The sequence below is a fragment of the Nylanderia fulva genome, unplaced genomic scaffold (genome assembly GCF_048542155.1).
Source record: "Nylanderia fulva isolate GAGA-0341 unplaced genomic scaffold, ASM4854215v1 Scaffold1, whole genome shotgun sequence".
Lineage (NCBI taxonomy): Eukaryota > Metazoa > Arthropoda > Insecta > Hymenoptera > Formicidae > Nylanderia > Nylanderia fulva.
The window spans coordinates 2,658,348-2,676,445 of record NW_028189192.1 but is presented as its reverse complement, the minus strand read 5'-3'; the positions used below and the strand labels follow the sequence as shown (position 1 = coordinate 2,676,445).

At 39.2% G+C, this 18,098-nt stretch overlaps 1 protein-coding gene across 11 annotated transcripts in view; it reads right to left on the bottom strand.

Moving 5' to 3' along the window:
• heph (polypyrimidine tract-binding protein 1 heph) overlaps positions 1-18,098 on the bottom strand; it is a 386,169-nt gene that overhangs the window by 113,240 nt on the left and 254,831 nt on the right. For 10 of the 11 annotated variants that reach the window (XM_085490344.1, XM_085490352.1, XM_085490358.1 and 7 more), the window contains one exon: positions 6,716-6,820. In XM_085490344.1, the coding sequence (XP_085346470.1) occupies positions 6,716-6,820 (105 nt within the window). Of the gene's footprint in view, positions 1-6,715; positions 6,821-14,251; positions 14,398-18,098 lie in introns of those variants that run through there. The other variant, XM_085490338.1, reaches the window with a different exon arrangement.

Below are 18,098 nucleotides of genomic sequence, written 5' to 3'. Positions count from 1 at the left end.
TCCGAAAAATGTATATAGAATATAAATGTATGGAGTATATGGAATAAACAAAAATATATTCGGGAACGTCGAACTGTACGTTTAAATATTATAGATACCATGCACATAAAGCGCAATATATCGATCGTTTATATACACGTGAAAAACGAAATTAATTTCTTCCAAGTTGTTGTGTAATTAAGGCAAATATTGTTTATTACAATTGCACAATAATAGAATATTTTTTGAGTTGTTGGAATTATTTAAAAAATCCACACGCTGCTTTTAACATCTAAACTGAATTACATTTTGAAGGAAGAATTACGGAAATTACAAGGTCTGTTTTTCGCTCATACAAAATTGAAATTTTGGCTCCTTCTTAAATATAAAACACTCTACCATTATATCGGAAGCAACTAAGTTTAAAAAAAAAAAAAGACTACGAAGAGACTCGAATACAAGCTTTCTTGGACGCTTTCGAAATTAGGTTACCGTTCCGGAAGAGGAAGCAACGATTTTCCCGACAAAAACAGTGTTCATAAAGTTCGCCGCCGCTCGTGTTGACCTTCCGTCGCCCCTAATCAGGAAAATGGGAACATCGCGACATCGTCAAAAGAAAAATAAGTATCCAATCTTTCAGTACATCACGAAGTTGACGTACTTGGTCAATTATTTATATCACGTGTAAAAATCAACGTAAAAATCGTTCTTACGTGAGGACCGCGTATTAATCTACTTACATATTCAGCATAATAAATGATTCGAGTTATGGCAGATAAAAGGATTATTTTCTCAAAAATCAAACAGACTCGGATATAGCATCGTCATGACAATGATATATTAACGAATAAAAAATTAAGAAGAGAAATATATTCATCACAGGACGTAAATGAATTATTTATAAACGATGACAACCATAAATCAAGGATGATTGAAAGAGAAAAGTAAAAGACTGCGAAGAGCTGATAATCGACTAATGTTATAACACCCTTAACAAAGCTTTGAGATTCTCTCTCATTTTTATCCCCTATTCGTGTGTCCAAGCACGCGGACGCGCGAATAAGCCACGACTTGGCTACCATTCGTGGATAATGGGACGGAACGAGACAGAAAATGGCACATCAAAAAGAAACGGGGACAAGAGAGACCCGATGTGTCGTTCTAATAAAGCGAACACGCCAGAGAGGTTTTTATCGGTCAGTTCGTCCCAAGTTTTTGTCCTTTATTCTACGAAATTTAAGGATATTCGAATAGCCGACACGGAGGAATTTAATATCTTAAACGAAAAAGGTTGAACGAAAGTGTGGGTAATTTTATAACAAAGCTTACATTCTTACATCTAAAATACAATACCTTTTCATCTTTCTATCCGACATTTTAAATAAATTTTTGATAATATATTTTAATCGTTCTCTTTCTTTATCGATACTTGGGAATTAAACAAATATTAAATAAGTTGAAAAATATTATTGAGCATTGATGTTATTTGTCGGAATTATTTTTCCCGTTTTCCTTTTTTTCACATAAAACACAGCCGGTTTGCGGAAAGTTAATTCACGATTCATTAAACGCATGCGGAACGATGGAAGATTAAACGCTGAATTTTCGAAAGAATCGCAACGGTCTTCATCATGCGGCTCTGTAACTGATGGAAATACAAATTGCGATATTAATTTTATACGGAGTATTATTTACGAAATGGAAATGGGACGCTGATAGAGACGTATTTACGTTTCAGCGGATCCAGTTTCGCGATTATTAAAATTAGCAATTCACAACGGCCGGAATGTAAATTACACGGTCCTCATTAAGCCGAGCGTGCAACTAATCAATTTATATACCCGCGTTTAATCCGCGTTTCTCCCCCCCTCCCCCCACCTCAAACGCGATTATTCACGCTAGATGGGATCTTACAGAGCAAATTAAAAATCCGTATTAAAGCGGATTCGCATCCACTTAGCAACGTTATAGAGTTAATGCCGCGCATTATACGATTTTCCGGAGAGTACATACTTGCGTCCGAGGAAGGACACAAGCTCGCATTACATTGACCTATCGGAAAAGAATCGTTGTATCGCTAGTATTAGCGTTGCATTACACGGTACGCTACATTTGCAATGTTTAACATTGAAAAAAAAAAAAAAAAACGTGCGCGATGATTTTTTTTACTAGAAAATAAATCGGCACAAGCACGTATACACAGTAGAGATTGCCACTTACGTGCGCTCTGTTACTAGTCGAAGAGTTAAGTAAAGAAGCTTGAGTGACCAGAGGGTCGAGAAACCCGTTTAGAGAGAGATTCAGTTGCTTCTTGGATTGATACGATATCCTAACCGGATGAGGGACAGTCGTTTTGCGGAGATTTGCCGAAGAGGAGGACAAATCTAAACGCGAATCCCGAAGCGATTGATATCACGAGAAAAGCCCCGAAGGCAAAGTAGTGGAAATATGACGGCGGAAGGTTGTACCTATTCTCCTTCTCTCTTTTCCTCTTTTCTCTCCCGAAGCTTTATTCAGCCTGGAAGGTCCAATGAATGGGAGCTTCTACGAGCTTCACGAGCTCACCTCTTCAGAACGTCTACGAACATCGGCAGGACTCTTTTCCTTTTTCTACTTCCCCGTCGCGCCTTCGAGAGAAAGAGAAATTCCCGCCCTTTCCACGTCACCTTCCTTTTTTCCTCGCTCTTCGATTCTTCGAACCCGCGGATTTTGCAAGCATCGAGAAATAGTGATTCTCTGAAGCGTCGCTTTCTTTGCGGCGAGATTAATTTGCGTGATTTTTGCGAACATATATTATAAAGAAGTAATCGATTAAGAAAAAGCAGGTGTGCACGCATTAGTATAAATTAAAAATATGTCATATGACTTGAAAAAAAGATGCAAACATATATAGTACATACATGTTTTGAAAGTCTATTTTAAGTTACTAAACCGCTATAAAGCAAAGGATTTTGCGCGTCGCGAAACAAGCTCTGAAAGATACGCGAAAGGGATTATGCTGCAAAAAAAATAGAATGTTGTTAAAAGGGAAAGAAGCGTTGAGACAAAGAGAGAGAGAGAGAGAAAACGGGAGACTAGGTTGGAAAAGCACCTGCTGTATCGCACGCTCGCAATGATAGCGAGCAGATGATGTACGTCGGTCAGCGTGTTTCACGGGAAGAAAGATGAAAACACACCCTCCCGGATTGTAAGAAGATGCTTTCCTATATATTCTTTCTTAGCCGCGTTCCCCTTCCATGTCTGCGAGAGGGATCGACTTTTTTCTTGCTCCTAACAGATTTCGCGCCGGGCACAGCGCGGGTTCGATTTCCTCTCTGATAAATCGCACCCTCCAGACCCTTTTTCCCAAACGCCAATTTATATTAAGTAAGAGGCATATGTGTTATGGCAGAGTCGTTCCGAAATATATACCGTGGGTCGCGTTGGGGAGAAATTGCTCCGGCCGGGCGCAATTCCGCAACCGAGAGGGAAAGGTCCCAAAGCTATTCTCGCCCGTATGTTTAGAAAGGAGACCCACAAATTGCGATTCACCTTGTGGATACAAAACATAATTTTGCGACATTTTTTTCAAAATATTTCTCGGAGAAACTCTGTTTTACGAGATAAGAAGCAAATTATCTCAATTATATGATTTTAATGAATTTTAACTTTTATTCAATGTTAATTTTATTTAATTTTATGTAAAATTTTTCTCCAATAATTTCAATCTTGTTACGCGTTACATAAATCGATTAGCAGCGTGATTTCATTAGTAGACAAATCACGGGTATTTTTTTTCTATTATAACTTTATTATAATATATCGCGCCGTTTTAAATACGATGATGTAGCGAGACTTTGCCGCAGCTATTCTGCGATATTTCTCGCAGTATTTTTTCGCGCGCCGCGTAAACGTTGCGTCTTCAGCTGGCGCTGTAAAATAAATGTGTACATACTCGGCAATGGCTAATAAATTTCCTAGAGTTTTTCTCGTCGCGTGAAAGACTTTTCGTCGGAAAAGTTAAGCGCGTGCATTTTCAAAGGCGGCAAGCTGGAAAGGCTTTGGCTTTGTCATCGAATCCGTTCTCGCGATGTCATGAGTAAATATATACGCAAAAAGCACACCCTCTCGTGAAAAACACGTTACATTAACGATCGTCGATTTTGCACGCCGTGAAAAATGTCGAGTATGACGCAGAGCATGATTATTTTCGTTTTCCCGAATGCTCTGTATAACAACAGCATTCGTTGCTTGGAAATTTTATGACAAGAAAGAGAAAGATGATGTATAAGTGTTTGCATATATAAACATATATAATTTCTACGAAAAATAATAAAATATCAAAGAGCGCGGCAAAAAATTGCTGTCTGTAATGGACATTTCATAATGATTAAAATTCATTTCGCGTAACGATGATATTTTAGACTCGTATTCGGCTGTTAAAAATCGGACTAGTTGGTTTCTCCCGCCTCGCCGGTTGTTTTAACGAGGCTATTGAGATCGCCTTGACATTTTTAAATAGCATTGTTTGTCACAATAAAAAATAAGGGTAAAATTAAAGAAAAAAGTAACGCGATTCGTTCGTCTCGCCGATTTATACCGCGTTTATATATAATATATAAAAAAAAAGAGAGCTTCGAAGAGAGAATTCTGTTATTTCGCTTTTACCTGAAAAATACCAACGCGGTCTAATGCGAAAACGCCTACATCGCGCTATCAAACTATTAATCAAATCGTATCGACATTTTTCGGATGATGCAAAAACTCGCCGATTCAGTTAAACAGGGATTTCGGTAAATTCCGCGGAAAATGAAAGCGGAGCGCTTTATATACGTATCTCGCCCACAGAGCTCGCCTCTGTTTGCTACATACATACATACGAAAATGATTAACGACGCCCGGGGAGGAACGAGGTCGAACTTTTGGACTACATCCGGTGGTGCACGTGCAACCGAGTGATCCGAGACATGGCCGTGTCTCCCGGTGCGGTTTTCAAACACGCCGTCGTCGTCGTCGTCGTCGTCGTTTGCGTTCCAGAAATTTCACTATTTTTTCGTGTCGTCGTCGAAACGACGTGTGACGACGTAGGGCATACGTGACGAGAGCAGGTGCGCGAGAAAAGTGTCGCTCTTTCTCCGTACCGGAAGCTTGCAAGCCCGTAAAACGGCTGTCGCCCGCGCAAAATATTAATTAAGGTACGTTACGTCGCTAAAAGGCTGCATCTTACGACGTCCCATTTTTCCTCTCTCTTGTGAAAATAATATGTTGCTCTTTTCATTTCTGATAGATCGCGCGAATTTTTAATCTCTAGTTATATGTATGTTCGAGGAATTAAAACGAATATAAATGTTGAAGAAAAATATTGAAATACGAAAGATTTTTATCGACTATTTATATTCGATCAAACGTACAATTTCATATTTGAATCAAGGTACCTCGTTAAAAGGTCATATCTTACGTCACACTTTCCTCTCCCTTGCGAAAATGTTGCTCTTTTAATTCCCGAATACGCGAATCGTTTAATCTCTATATTCGTGAAATTAAAATAAATATCCAAACAAATATCGATACGAGAAATTTATCGACTTTTTATATTCGACAAAATGTACAGTTCACACTCCTGAACCGACTATTAATTTCAGCGGGACATAAATACAGTGTACTCTTAATGGCATTCACAAAATAATCTATACTTTCCCGCGATCCCGTAAAGTAGATCGATTAATAATCGTCAGACTATCGGGAGAGGGATTTATTTTCTCTCTACTTTTTGATGCGATGCGCGCAAGGGTTGTGCCGAAAATTAATTTTTCCCGTAGAGATACACGTCGATATAATTTCTCTTCGTCTATCGGCAGTCGATTATCTCGCGACACACATACAAACATACACGAGACTAATTAATATTTGTCATATCTCTCGTTGACGCGCGTCGTTACGCGCGAAGGATAATAATCGGCCGCCGTGAAAAATTAAGTTTCCCGAGTTCGTTCACCTGACAGTTTTTGTCGTTTCGTCAAAAATCTCTACAAACAACGATTTAGCGTTAGTCGACTTGGTTCGAAAAAAAAAAAATAAATATAAATAAAAAAATAGAAAAAGTCTCTTTGATGGACAGCCATACGTTCGTCGCGATGGGAAAACCGGAAGGAACGCGAGAACTCTTCGGGGAACGCGAAAGCGACCGATCAGATTTCAATGGACGCATTTCAATCGGGGTCACTGCATACGAATTTCTCTTTGGTATGCGATGATTTATGGTTCGTTGCGCGTTCTGGTTGCGGTCGGTTCGCCGTGAGGCGACTCGAGGGAGGAGAGAGTGAGAGAAAGAAGAGTGAGGGAGAGAAAAGCTCTCCCAAAAAGCTCCGCGCACGACCGCTCTCCACCATCGTGGTGAAATGGACGGACCGAGAAGGAAGTTATCGACGTTCCTTGTATTTTATTCCGTCGTACCACGTGTATTATTGCCGTCGCCGAAATCGAAAAGAGGGATTTTTCTTTCGGGAAGAGAGACGCGATATATAAAATACGAATTTGCGCGACTATATTGCGAGAGCATTTCGAGAAATGTTGTTACAAGTGTTTATATATATCTGTGTGTCTATATAACTAAATTCGATGATAAATAAATAGTAGATTTTTCCCTTTCAATAAACTAAAGTAAAAATTCTTAAATCTCGTAAAATCCATTTATTATCGCGCAAAGATTATCGGGGAGACCAACTCTGTTCAACATTGAATTAATAAAAGCACTCACCTTCTTGGCGTCATTGTTGTTGTCGGCCGCGTGATGAGGTTGCGGACTCATTGAAGCACCATTGCTGACTGCCCCGCTTTGCGACAGAAGCTCGTCGCTACCCCTCTGTAACAATAAAATACATTCGTGTGATATAAATAGCTCCTTCAGACCAGTTTGAGTTCGAGTTCTCGATAAATTCTACTTTGCAACGACGTGCACTTCGCGTCTGTATACACAATGATGTAATTCAGAATTACACTGCAAACCGCCGTTCGCATAAATCTACATTACGCAAACGATCTTCGACGTATCGGAAGATATCTTTGGAGCGCGGATATAGTGATATGTTATCGCAATGCGAGGAAAAATGAGAGAAAAAAATTGTAAAATATTTATAAGTCAAATTGAGTTTCGTTTCGCAAAATACTAATCGCGCCGACATTTCCGATTTTATCCCCAAAGCTTTTGAGAGCGGAATTGAAATAAATTATCGCGTCGAGCATCTCTCGATTACTTAAGGAACGGAAAGAAGCATTGCAAATCTTCCCATTTGACGTTACGTCTTTAGAACGTTGATAAATCTCAAACTTGGCGTCAAAAGAAATCAGGATCAGGAAGCGTGCTATACAGCAGGGTGAGATGCTTTTAAACGCGAGTCTGAATCTAAATGCTTAACGGGGTCTTCTCAGAAACGGAAGAAGGTTGCGGTCAGTCAAGCGAGGAGAAAACTCTCTTTCTCTCTCGCGAGATATTAATAATTAATCCCTATGCTCCTTTGCGAAGCAACATCTACAAAGAACATCCTCCTTCGACTCATCTCTTAAGATCGTTAATCGGCCTTCTGTGCACAATTATTGTAAAGAAAGATTTACGGAGGCAAAAATGAGTGAAAACCGAGCACTATGACATTTACGATGTTTCGAAGCAATCAACTATAAGTTTAATAGATTTTGCACATACACGTCATTATCTATCTCTGCCGTTTATTTCAAAAATTTAAAATATGCGCTCGTCGTTTATTTATATGATTATACGACGAAAATTCGCCTTTTCGCGATTAGATCTTCGTCTCTTATACAGTCGCGGTTTTCTCTCGTCGTTCAAACAGAAACACGTCGCGTGCATCGCGAAAGAGCTTAACGAAATATTTATTTCGGACCGTCACTGCATTTATTCGCGAATTATGGGTTACATTATGCAGTCGCGGTCGGAGACGTTCCTGTTAAATCTGCAGGTGAGCTTTGACAGAGGAGGCCTTCACTGTGACGCGTTCGCATGGCCAAACGCGGAAGATAACTCATAACTCGTAAGGAAAACCACCCATCGCTGGGGACTCTCGAAACGGAATGCGAGATCAAAGACGGAAAAGACGAGCGAACGAAGCGGAAGGAAGCACGGCGTGCGGATTCGCGACCGCGGTCACTCTTCTCGGATCGTAGAACAAGAAAGCTCCGAGGACTTTATTATCCTTTGAGAAGATGCTGCGCCATCAATCTAAATCATTTACATCCATTCATTTACGCGAAGCATCGATATTTTATTTTATTTTATTTTTGTTAGCTATTTATGAATATTTCTCTTGCATCTTTCGAGCATGAAAATAATAAAGCTTTCAATCTCCGTTTTACGAAGAGGCACGCATCACTTATTACTAGTAAATTCAACGAAAATGTTATGGTTCTTCAGTTTAACGATGCTTTTCATGCAGGGCAGTATCGTGTAAAATACGTTTAGAAACATACATTCTGCGTATCTACTCGCCCACGTATACGATACAGGGAGAAAAAGTCGCAAATGTTTATTTCTAACTCGAAAAATAAAAGGAAGTGGAAGAGATCATCTGGCGAAAGTGCAATTAGAGGGACGCTTTATCTGCGATGACGCACATTTCGTACGCAATTTATCTGTCGAAAGTACATCGCAAACGTTCTCAGAACATCGAATGCGCACTGTTAGACGGAATATCGTTCAAAGAGCGATAAGAAGGAAAACAGATACAAAACAAATTCTATATATATATATATATATATATCTCCGCGATCACAGAGAGAAAGAGAGAGAGAAGGAGGAGGAGAAAACTTGGTGGGTGGAGACGAGTCAGGGAAAGGAACTCGGATCTCGTATATTTTCCTCGAATATGGGGGATAGAAGTTCATCCTCTGACCAATGTACGGCGGAGCCGACCGCCCGGTCCTGGTGCTCGTGTATTATTTATTTCCCGCGAATGTATGGATTATGGTCCGGCCACTCTCCTTCCCTTCCCTCTCGCCCCTCGAAGCCCCGTAACTCTCACGGATTCACGAACACTCTCCTCCTGGTCTCTCTTTCTCTGTCTTTCGCAGTCTCTTCGATTCTCCACCCCTGGAGAAACATCTCCCGTCTGTTCTTCGCGGGTCGCGAAGTTGTTTTCTCTCGATTGTCGAGAACTCGCCGAGATCTTAAATCCAGGAAGCGAGAGCCCTGTTCTCCTTTTCTCTTCTCTCGTCCTTCCCACTTCCGCCGAAAGACCAATCTTCCGTGCGATCCGCGTTTTACGTGCCCGACGATCCGCACGGAATTGTCTCAAGATCGTCCATGAGAGTCAGAGTATGCTGGAGAACGACGGAGCTTCGCTCGGATGACAAACCAATCTCACGCGCCGTCTGCGGAACCCGATGAAGCTCTCTCTCGGTCGCGGATGCCGTCGAGGAAGAAAACTCGGCGACACGCTCGATCGAGTTCGCGTCTGCGGATCACCAATCTGCTATGGGACGAATAAACGTCGAAGATCTCGTAGGTGTCTCAAATCGTAATCGAGAGGTGTAGCGAGAGAAGAAATCTATATTCGTCTCCTTCGTAGTTTCATTTTATTTTATTTAGATTTTTCTGTATATTTATTATCCAAATTGAAATAATAAATGCGATAAAAAAGATAGACATTAGCGATAGAGTTTACAGCGCAATTCGCGATCGAAATCTGGACTTTAAAGTCGCTACCGGAAGCAATTTTAGACGCGATCCCGTTATCTCCTAGCATGGTCACTCGCCGTTTACGAGCCGGCGATTGCCTATCCTTGGATAGGTAGGTCAATTTTCTCACACGACGACGACGTCGACGACGATGGTGGCGAGCGTCGGAAGGATGCGAAACACGCGATGTAACGCCACTAAAATAATATTGGCCGAAGATAGTTCGCGGTGATAGGCTGCCAAGGAAACGAGGACGCGGAAGACCATTATTGCTTTTCGAGATGGATGGCTTCTGGATACGCGTTCTCTCTCGTCCGGAACCGGCCAAAACTTCACCTCGAGAGATTACGAAGATTTCAGAGGATCGTTTCGTTTTATGGGACATAAGGATTATATGTGTGTACGAGTCCTATTCCGGTTTATTACCCAGATATAACCCATATTCCCGCGGTGTGATGAACCAAGTTTTGTCTCCTCTCCCGCAAAATTGACAGCCACGCGAGGAGTAGTCGTTATTAATATCACCTGACGCAAATTTATCAACAATTGATCGGTATCGCGCACCTGCGACCGCGGATCATCGTTATACAATAAAGACCGAATACTGTCAATAAAGGATGTCTATGAGGAATAAACGTCAATTCGTTTCATTGACGCTTCGATCGGAAACTCGTCGCGAAGAAATGCTCGATTATTAAAATAACTCTTGTAAAAAACGTGACGATACAATTAATCATGCGATAGCAATAATATTCGAGAAATTAATATTGTCGATAAATTGTAAGAAAAAGCATTATTCACCTGCTTAAATTGAGTTTCTCAATCTTTCGTAATTATTTAATTCTCGATAAAAAGTTTCTCCTCTCGTATCGGCAGAAATTTAATCGAATGCAATAAACGACAAAAATGAATCAATGATATCCAAAATATATAATGATTAATAAGGTAAGTCTGTATATGGCTTGTACCACCGACTTGTCTACAAGCCGGATAATTCGACGAGAGAGGAAGTTTTGCGTCGAGTCGTGTTTCTCGTCGAAACTCTCCTCTACAGCAAATGACGTGGAAAGAGGGCAGAAATTAAAGCCGCTCGTTAGGGTGGAACTCGCTTTTACTGCGATCGTCGTGCTTCGACATCATTCAACCGTGAACGCAGAGGATGGAACGGAGGATCCGATATTCGAAACACACAAAGAACCGCGAAAGTGGATCGCGTCTTCTTTTTCGTGAATCGCGTTGGAATTTCGCGAACTCGTCGAGTCAAGCGGCAGACGGGAAACCAGATTATCGCTCGGGATAATCGTCCTACTTACGTGGTTTAAATAACCAAAATAAAAAATTTCTGGGAAAATATGTAAATATATGTACATACACGTACACAGATTGACAAATCTCTTTTAATTAAACGTTAATCTGGAATTAATTACATAATGCGATTTCTTAATTCTTTATAGGTACTCAATTTGCGACGAGAACCTCCGAATCTTAATCGCTTATATTAATATAGAAAACCTTGCGTTGAAAAAAAGTCGGAATATAATTTAATCGATCGCGGAAAGCTCGGATGAAAGGGATGTCGGTGATTCTAGGACACATCGTATTATGCGCGCTCTCGCGAATAAAAATTCGCTCGGCTCAACGAACGGAAAGGTTAATCTAATGCTCGTGAATAAGAGTGGCCGTATTGAAAAGTTCGGCATAATATGGTGCCGATCGTGATTATCAATAGGACGCTCGCTAACACTATCATCATTAGTGTTCCCTTTCGCGCGCGGTCTGCTAATGAAGTCGACGCGAGGATTTTGCTTTAATTAGCGCGTACAGCCAGAGGATTTCATTTGCATCTTGCGGTCGCGAGAAATCTTGGTGCGTTCCCATCGATCTAACGCGAAATTGATAAATCGTGCTGGCGCGAGAAACGCGGTAAACTTGTGCGAAAAGGCATCTTTTTCTTCCTTTTCTCAACAACAAAACAAACCACGCGCTAATTGGTGATCATTAATTTTGATGGATATATCATGAATTACGAAACGATCCTAGACTAGAATAACGCAAGGCTCGCCAAGTCCGAAGAAGCATTATGCGCTGGTAATTTACGAGTAGTTCGCCTTGCGTTGTTCTCAGACTGATGTGAATCGCCCCGCAAAGAAGCTGCTCCCAAAGTACAATATAACAAAGGCCCGAGATATCCCGTCTTGGACAATCGACGAATACATAGTAAAGATGAATAAAATAACATCTCGCGGATGCTTTTCCTGCCTTTTTTCTATTAAATTTCGGAACAACAATTTATTCCTTATAAAGAATAAACCGTTATACTACGTGGTTGATCTTTTGTATGAATAAAGCCCGTAGGCGAGTAATCTCAGCGAACAAAAAACCGACAAGAAACGCGAGCCACGTTTCGCAGCCGCTCGTCGCCGATATATGGTATAAGGGGAAAAAAAGAAAAAAAAACAATTTTTCCGGATTATATTTAATTTCGGGAACGAGAGAGTGAATATTCAAATATCGACGAAATATATGCACTTTCCGCCGGTGCAAATGCAAAATAGCGAGCGTGCTTCTCGCAGACGAGACGTAGCTCGCGCGCGCGTACGGCGTCTCCTTTTTTTCTCTCCTTCGTCGTTTCGTACACACCGACAAAAGTTACTTCAACCGGGCCACTTCGTCATCCCGCCCGAAACTTCGCCCTTACGCGGTTACGCCATTCGACCTCATGAATTTCAAAATAATGCCCGCTGCCTAGGAAATACGCGCGAGCATCTTCGCGAAGGAGCGAAACCGACGACGAATCTTTTGTATATATACACGTGTGTCTGTATATATGTTTGTGTGTATGCGACTTTCCCGAAAATCAAACACAAGACGAGGAAGACGCACGCAGAAAACTCGCCGACTGCCATTCCGTGAAGTAAATTAAGTTCGAGAGCAACTTTTAAGGTGAAAAAAGAGAAAACTGAGAGAGAGAGAGAGAGAGTTCGCGAGAGCTACAAATAAATAATTCAGCTCAATGTAACTGCGGTTCCACGAACGATAAATCTGTTCGTTCGATATTGTGTTGTGTTTATTATTTGCGGACTTTTAGTTTTCAAAGGCACGAGATTCGAAACTACTTTGTACAATTCGTCGAAAATTCGCATTCTCTCTCAAATACACATTTATCATAGAACGCGATTATACAATATTTCAATCTTCAATTCCAAAGTATAATCTCGAAAAAGCAGCTTTCGATCTCGCGTACTTTTGACAAAAATTCTTCGCAGAGGGAAGGGGGAGCTGCCTTTTTCTTTACGCTTCACTTTTATATCCCGATCGCGTCATTTGGCTTCATGAATTTCAGAATAACGCGTTCTTAAAAAATACGCGGGAAGCTTACGAAGAAAAGGTACAGTGGCAACCACGCGCGATCACGAATATCATCATCCTTGCCTTCCAGCTACACGCGACGGAAAAATATAGGGTGAGATAAGAACACGAAGGTTACCGTAAAAAGTTCACCATGTAAATCCTGCGTATTCTAATTTATGTTCTGCGAATTTCTAGCGCGCATGTGTGTGTAGTGTGCGTAAAACCTTGTAAAATTTCAACGCCCTTGGCGTAAGAAATATGAGAGGTATAAAATATACGAGATTTAAATAACAACACGACAATAACGACGGTGACATGGTTGATATTAACTTTTCTCTTAGAGAGCGTAAATAAAGAGTGCTCTTTATCAGACTAAATTTACAGATACATCGAGCTTTTATTATTGTCATTTTTTACAAGAAGCAAGTATATGATAAAATAGAATTACTTTCGGGAAATGTAATATATATGTATATGTATATAAAATATATTTCTTTTAATCGAGCGCGCGATTGTCTCAAGAGAAATAAATAGAGCAGCAGTTATATACCACGTTGATAGAGAACGATGCGAAGTCACCTTTATGGACAATTATGTCGAAATCTTTGGGGAACAAAAGAGGAAACTCGCCTAATAAAGGCACGAAGACTTAATAAGCCATAATCGCGGAAGAAAGTAGACTTACCGACGGTTTTTCAAGAGGTACTTAAGAGTTCTTCATGCAGGCTAAAAAGCTTAAGCGAACAACTACGACGAACGTCAGGAAACAATGAGAGAGAGAGAGAAAAAAAGAGAGAGAGTAGTGGCGTAAAAATAATATCCGTTGCGCCGGAAGTGTGACTTCAAATCAAAGAAAAAAGTACGAGATGCACTTCAGAAAGGGTACTGCATTCCGCGAGTTTCGAAAGTACGAATCGCCCCGATCGAGAAGAGCTTCGAGAAAAAGTCTAAAGAGTCTAAAGAACGAGAAGCTAACCGAGAATTTCTTATAAAACTGAAAAGCTATCGGCCGAGGATAGTGTGACTTTCGAAAGCGAATGCATGTCAAATAAACCGCGAAGACGGTCCGTCGAATCTTGTACAAACTTTGGAGACAAACTTTCTTGGTAACACGGAGTAATCCTTTCTCTCCTTTTTCGAATATGCTGAACGAATTGAGAGCCAGAAGTGAATGATTAATTTTTTCGAAAACTTGAATTTTTGCTTTATCTTTCGAGCTACATCGGCACATTTAGAAAACACTTGTATAAATACCTTTGGCTTGAATTTATTCATCTTCTTGTACCTGGGATTGAATTTTTTCATTATCTTTTGTAATATCGTTAACATTACAATTCCGGTTCAAATCAAGATACAGAAATATTCTGTAGACACAACGCAACAAGGAAATGCTTCCGACACTGGCAACATTCGATTTGATACTGACTAGGCTCGATATAGAAAAATATTATTTATATATAACCTCTCCATGTGTCTATTATGATTGTCGCTGTAAGTATGATCGCTTGTTAATTCTGTCTTTATTTACAAGATTATTAAACTCAACCTCTATTCAATCGATAATATAAATAAAACGGCAAACATTTACATTTAGTATACAGAAACCATTTTTCGTATATTTCTTTAAAATACATATTTTATATACATTAAAGCCTGAAATGGAATCTATATTCGATAAAATAATTGCTATTTTAAAGCACAATTTTAAATACTTATCTTAAAAAAATCCTCATATAATACTGAATATTTACTCTCTTAAAATTTCTTGAAGTTATAATCCTGCAAAGTTATGAGTTACGATTTTAGATTAGTTACGATAACAATTAACTATCTAAAATTATAATTTTATTGAGAATCAATATTGTCTGGAAGTAAACATGTAGTATTGAAAATAATACAATTACATGTGATATAGTTTCGTCAAGTAAACTCCGCGCGACCGTAGCTTCGAATATTGCTGAAAGAATAAATGTTGAGAGCTAAACTTTTTTTTTAATCTATCAAACACGCGATTAAATAAGAAATAAAGCAATAAACTAAACGACGCAAGAGCAATAAATTCTTAAATGTATGTGTTATTCAAATATATTGAAACAACTGCCGGACTTAAGATGTCGAAAAATCGAATATTGCGCCGGTTATGATTCTATTATGCCATTCTAAAGTCATAGACGCGATACAATTTGAATTTTTCGCGAGAAAGCCCGCGATCGCCTTTATAATTCCGTTGCGAAGAAGTCCGCGGAAAACGGTCCCGCGGGGAAAAGTTGAATGGGAAATTTAGTCAGCCGAATGCGATTAAGGTCGGACGTGGCGCAGATGAAATTTAAAGCATTGCTACTCTCGCCGATCCTTTGAGATATACTTTCGCCATTCATACGCGGGATATCTCGATCTTGCTACAAAAGCGCGTCGCTATCGGTACCGATATTTCACTCTTTCACGCTTAAAATACAAATCTTCTCCGACAAGACGATTTCAATGTCTTTGCGAACTCTACAGTAGATAAATCTTATTTATAAGAAGATCTGCCAGATATTTAACTAAAATAATCATCTTCTTTATACGTTAAACTTTAATTTAATTGAACATATATATGTCTTTTTTATATTATATTTTTCAGAAATCCATTGATAATCTTTTAATATAATTTAATTTAATATAATATATAAAACAATCTCTCTTAAACTCATATTTTTCTTTCATTAATATCAATCGCTTAATATAATAACAATTATTCCCTCGGAATTTTAGTTCAGCTATTTTATACTTAGAAAAAATAACATATAAAATATAAAAGAATTATACTTTACACTACATTATTTTCTCGACATTCGACTTTATTCAATAAGAAAAGGATTCTTGATTAGAAATCATTGGTAAATAAGAGAGAAAGTCTGAAGATGAAGGTAGACTAATCTCGGAAAAGAGCATGATCCAAACGAAAGGGTGAAACGCAGGGATAATTATACTCATCGATTAACGAAAGGACTTTAATTGCGAAAAGAGATAGAAACGCTCGATTGATCTCACGATAACGTTCTATTTTCCACCTTAACGTATTTAATCTTCGTTACACGATTCTTTCGTTGGATTGCAAAAATTTCCTGTGTATATTTTTATCCTCGCACTTTGTATCTTTGCACTTTTAAACTGCTTTTAGAAGAAAAAGAATATTTTCAAGTAGACAGTATTTTCTCGAAGCGAAAGAATTGAAGAGGGAGAGGTATGTTGAAATGAATGACGAAGCGCTGCTGAAAAATTGATCGTGCGTGTCATGGTATACAGCGGATTCTGCGAGCAGAAACTTGTGTAAAGTAATGCTGCCGCCGTCCAACATCGCCGGCTTGATCGTAAAAGTTGGTTTTATAGTTCCGCCTTCGACGGACCTTATCCAAACACAGTCCAGAAAGAACACAAACGCGAGAAAGAAGCTCGTTTTCTTCGAGGAGAGCTGTTGCTCGTTTAACCCTAAACAGTACGCGACCTCTCAAGTCCTCTTAAATTTAAAACCAGTTTAAGAAATCGAACATGACATTACGTTTTTCGTATAGAAATAAAAATATAATGCAAATTTATTTGGATTGCAAAAAAACTAAAAAAAATCGAAAAAATTATTGCATACATTTAGAAGGAAACATTTATCGCAAGACTAAAAATTTGCGAAATTGTTTTATTAATTGCAAAATTTTTTAATACATTATAATAATAAAAATAAAGTTGTGTGAATTGAAAAAATGACCATTTTTTGAAACGTTCTCCTCAAAATATATCTATAACGGCAATTACATCGGGGCAGAAATGACAGATGAATTCCGGAAGCGGAAAAGACATCGTCCGATTGTCCGGAAAACGGTGAAGATTGTCGTCGCCAGCACGTTTCATAAAGTCGATTTTCGTCTTTTCTTGGCCATTCAACTCTCTTGTCTAAAAGTCACCTCGTTCCATAATGTCATTCCTAACTCGATGCTTTTCGAACAAATTTCTTTCACAGATCTCACTATCGACAAACTGATAAAACTCGACAGATATAACGAAAATTAGTGATGTTAACTTGAGCACGAGAGAAAATTATGGCTCTATTATTTTACGAAATTATATATTAATATTTCACATTAAAATTCCTCCGAATAATTAATGAGTTAAACTATAAGAGAGAATTTGCAATATTATTATTAATTTCAATATTATTACTTAACTTCCTAAAAATAAGTACTTGAAGAAAATTGTGTGAACATTAATGTTAAAGAGTCAATTCGTTGCATATATGTATTCCAATTCGATACATTTCGAGCCCCCAATTCACTCTAATGGATTATTCTATCTACGTTCGTTCTTATTCAAACAACCCTTCGACAGGGTACATAGCTTAAAACTGGCCGAGCGTTAAAAAACCTACCTCCGGTAGTTAAAACGTTAACGTCGTTTCAATTTCGAAGTCTTCGAGGACCGTCTGGTCGGTCCATCGAATTCAACCGTCATACGAGAGCGTGTACGCGAATTCATATCCCCTCCCACGAATTCAGCCCCTTGGTGGAAGCTCGCCGAGAACCGGCAGCAGCCTCAGTCGACCGCCGCGAGCGGCGAAATTGGATTGTTATTCTATTTTCGAAAGCAATTTGCAAGTGTTATCAAAAGTTTTCGGGCCACGCCTGCTATTCTCGGTTCGACCCCCGACAACCCTCGCAACGCAACCCCGCCGATTTTCTCCGGTCGGTTTTCCTCTTTTTTTTTTTTTTGCACCGAGAAAACGCCCGTGACGAAATCTGAATTTCGGATTTTTTGTGACGCACATCTCGCGTAGAGAGGAACGCGACGAGAGAATCCGTCACAGTAAGCTCCTTTCCGAAATTCCAGCGATGACGCAATTTTGAAAATGCACGTTTATTGGCCCTTAGACTTGTTAGACGCGCATTGTTATTCTTGCGCAATTTCATGCAAACGAATAAGTCTATAAGATAACAAAAAAAAGTATAGAGTATCTGCCGTATACAAATCTCATTCTTTTTGTTCAAGAAATGGAAAATATTTTATAATTTAAAGCGATATAAAACTATGCATGACAAAATTTACAATTTAAATTTTATATATACTTTATAGA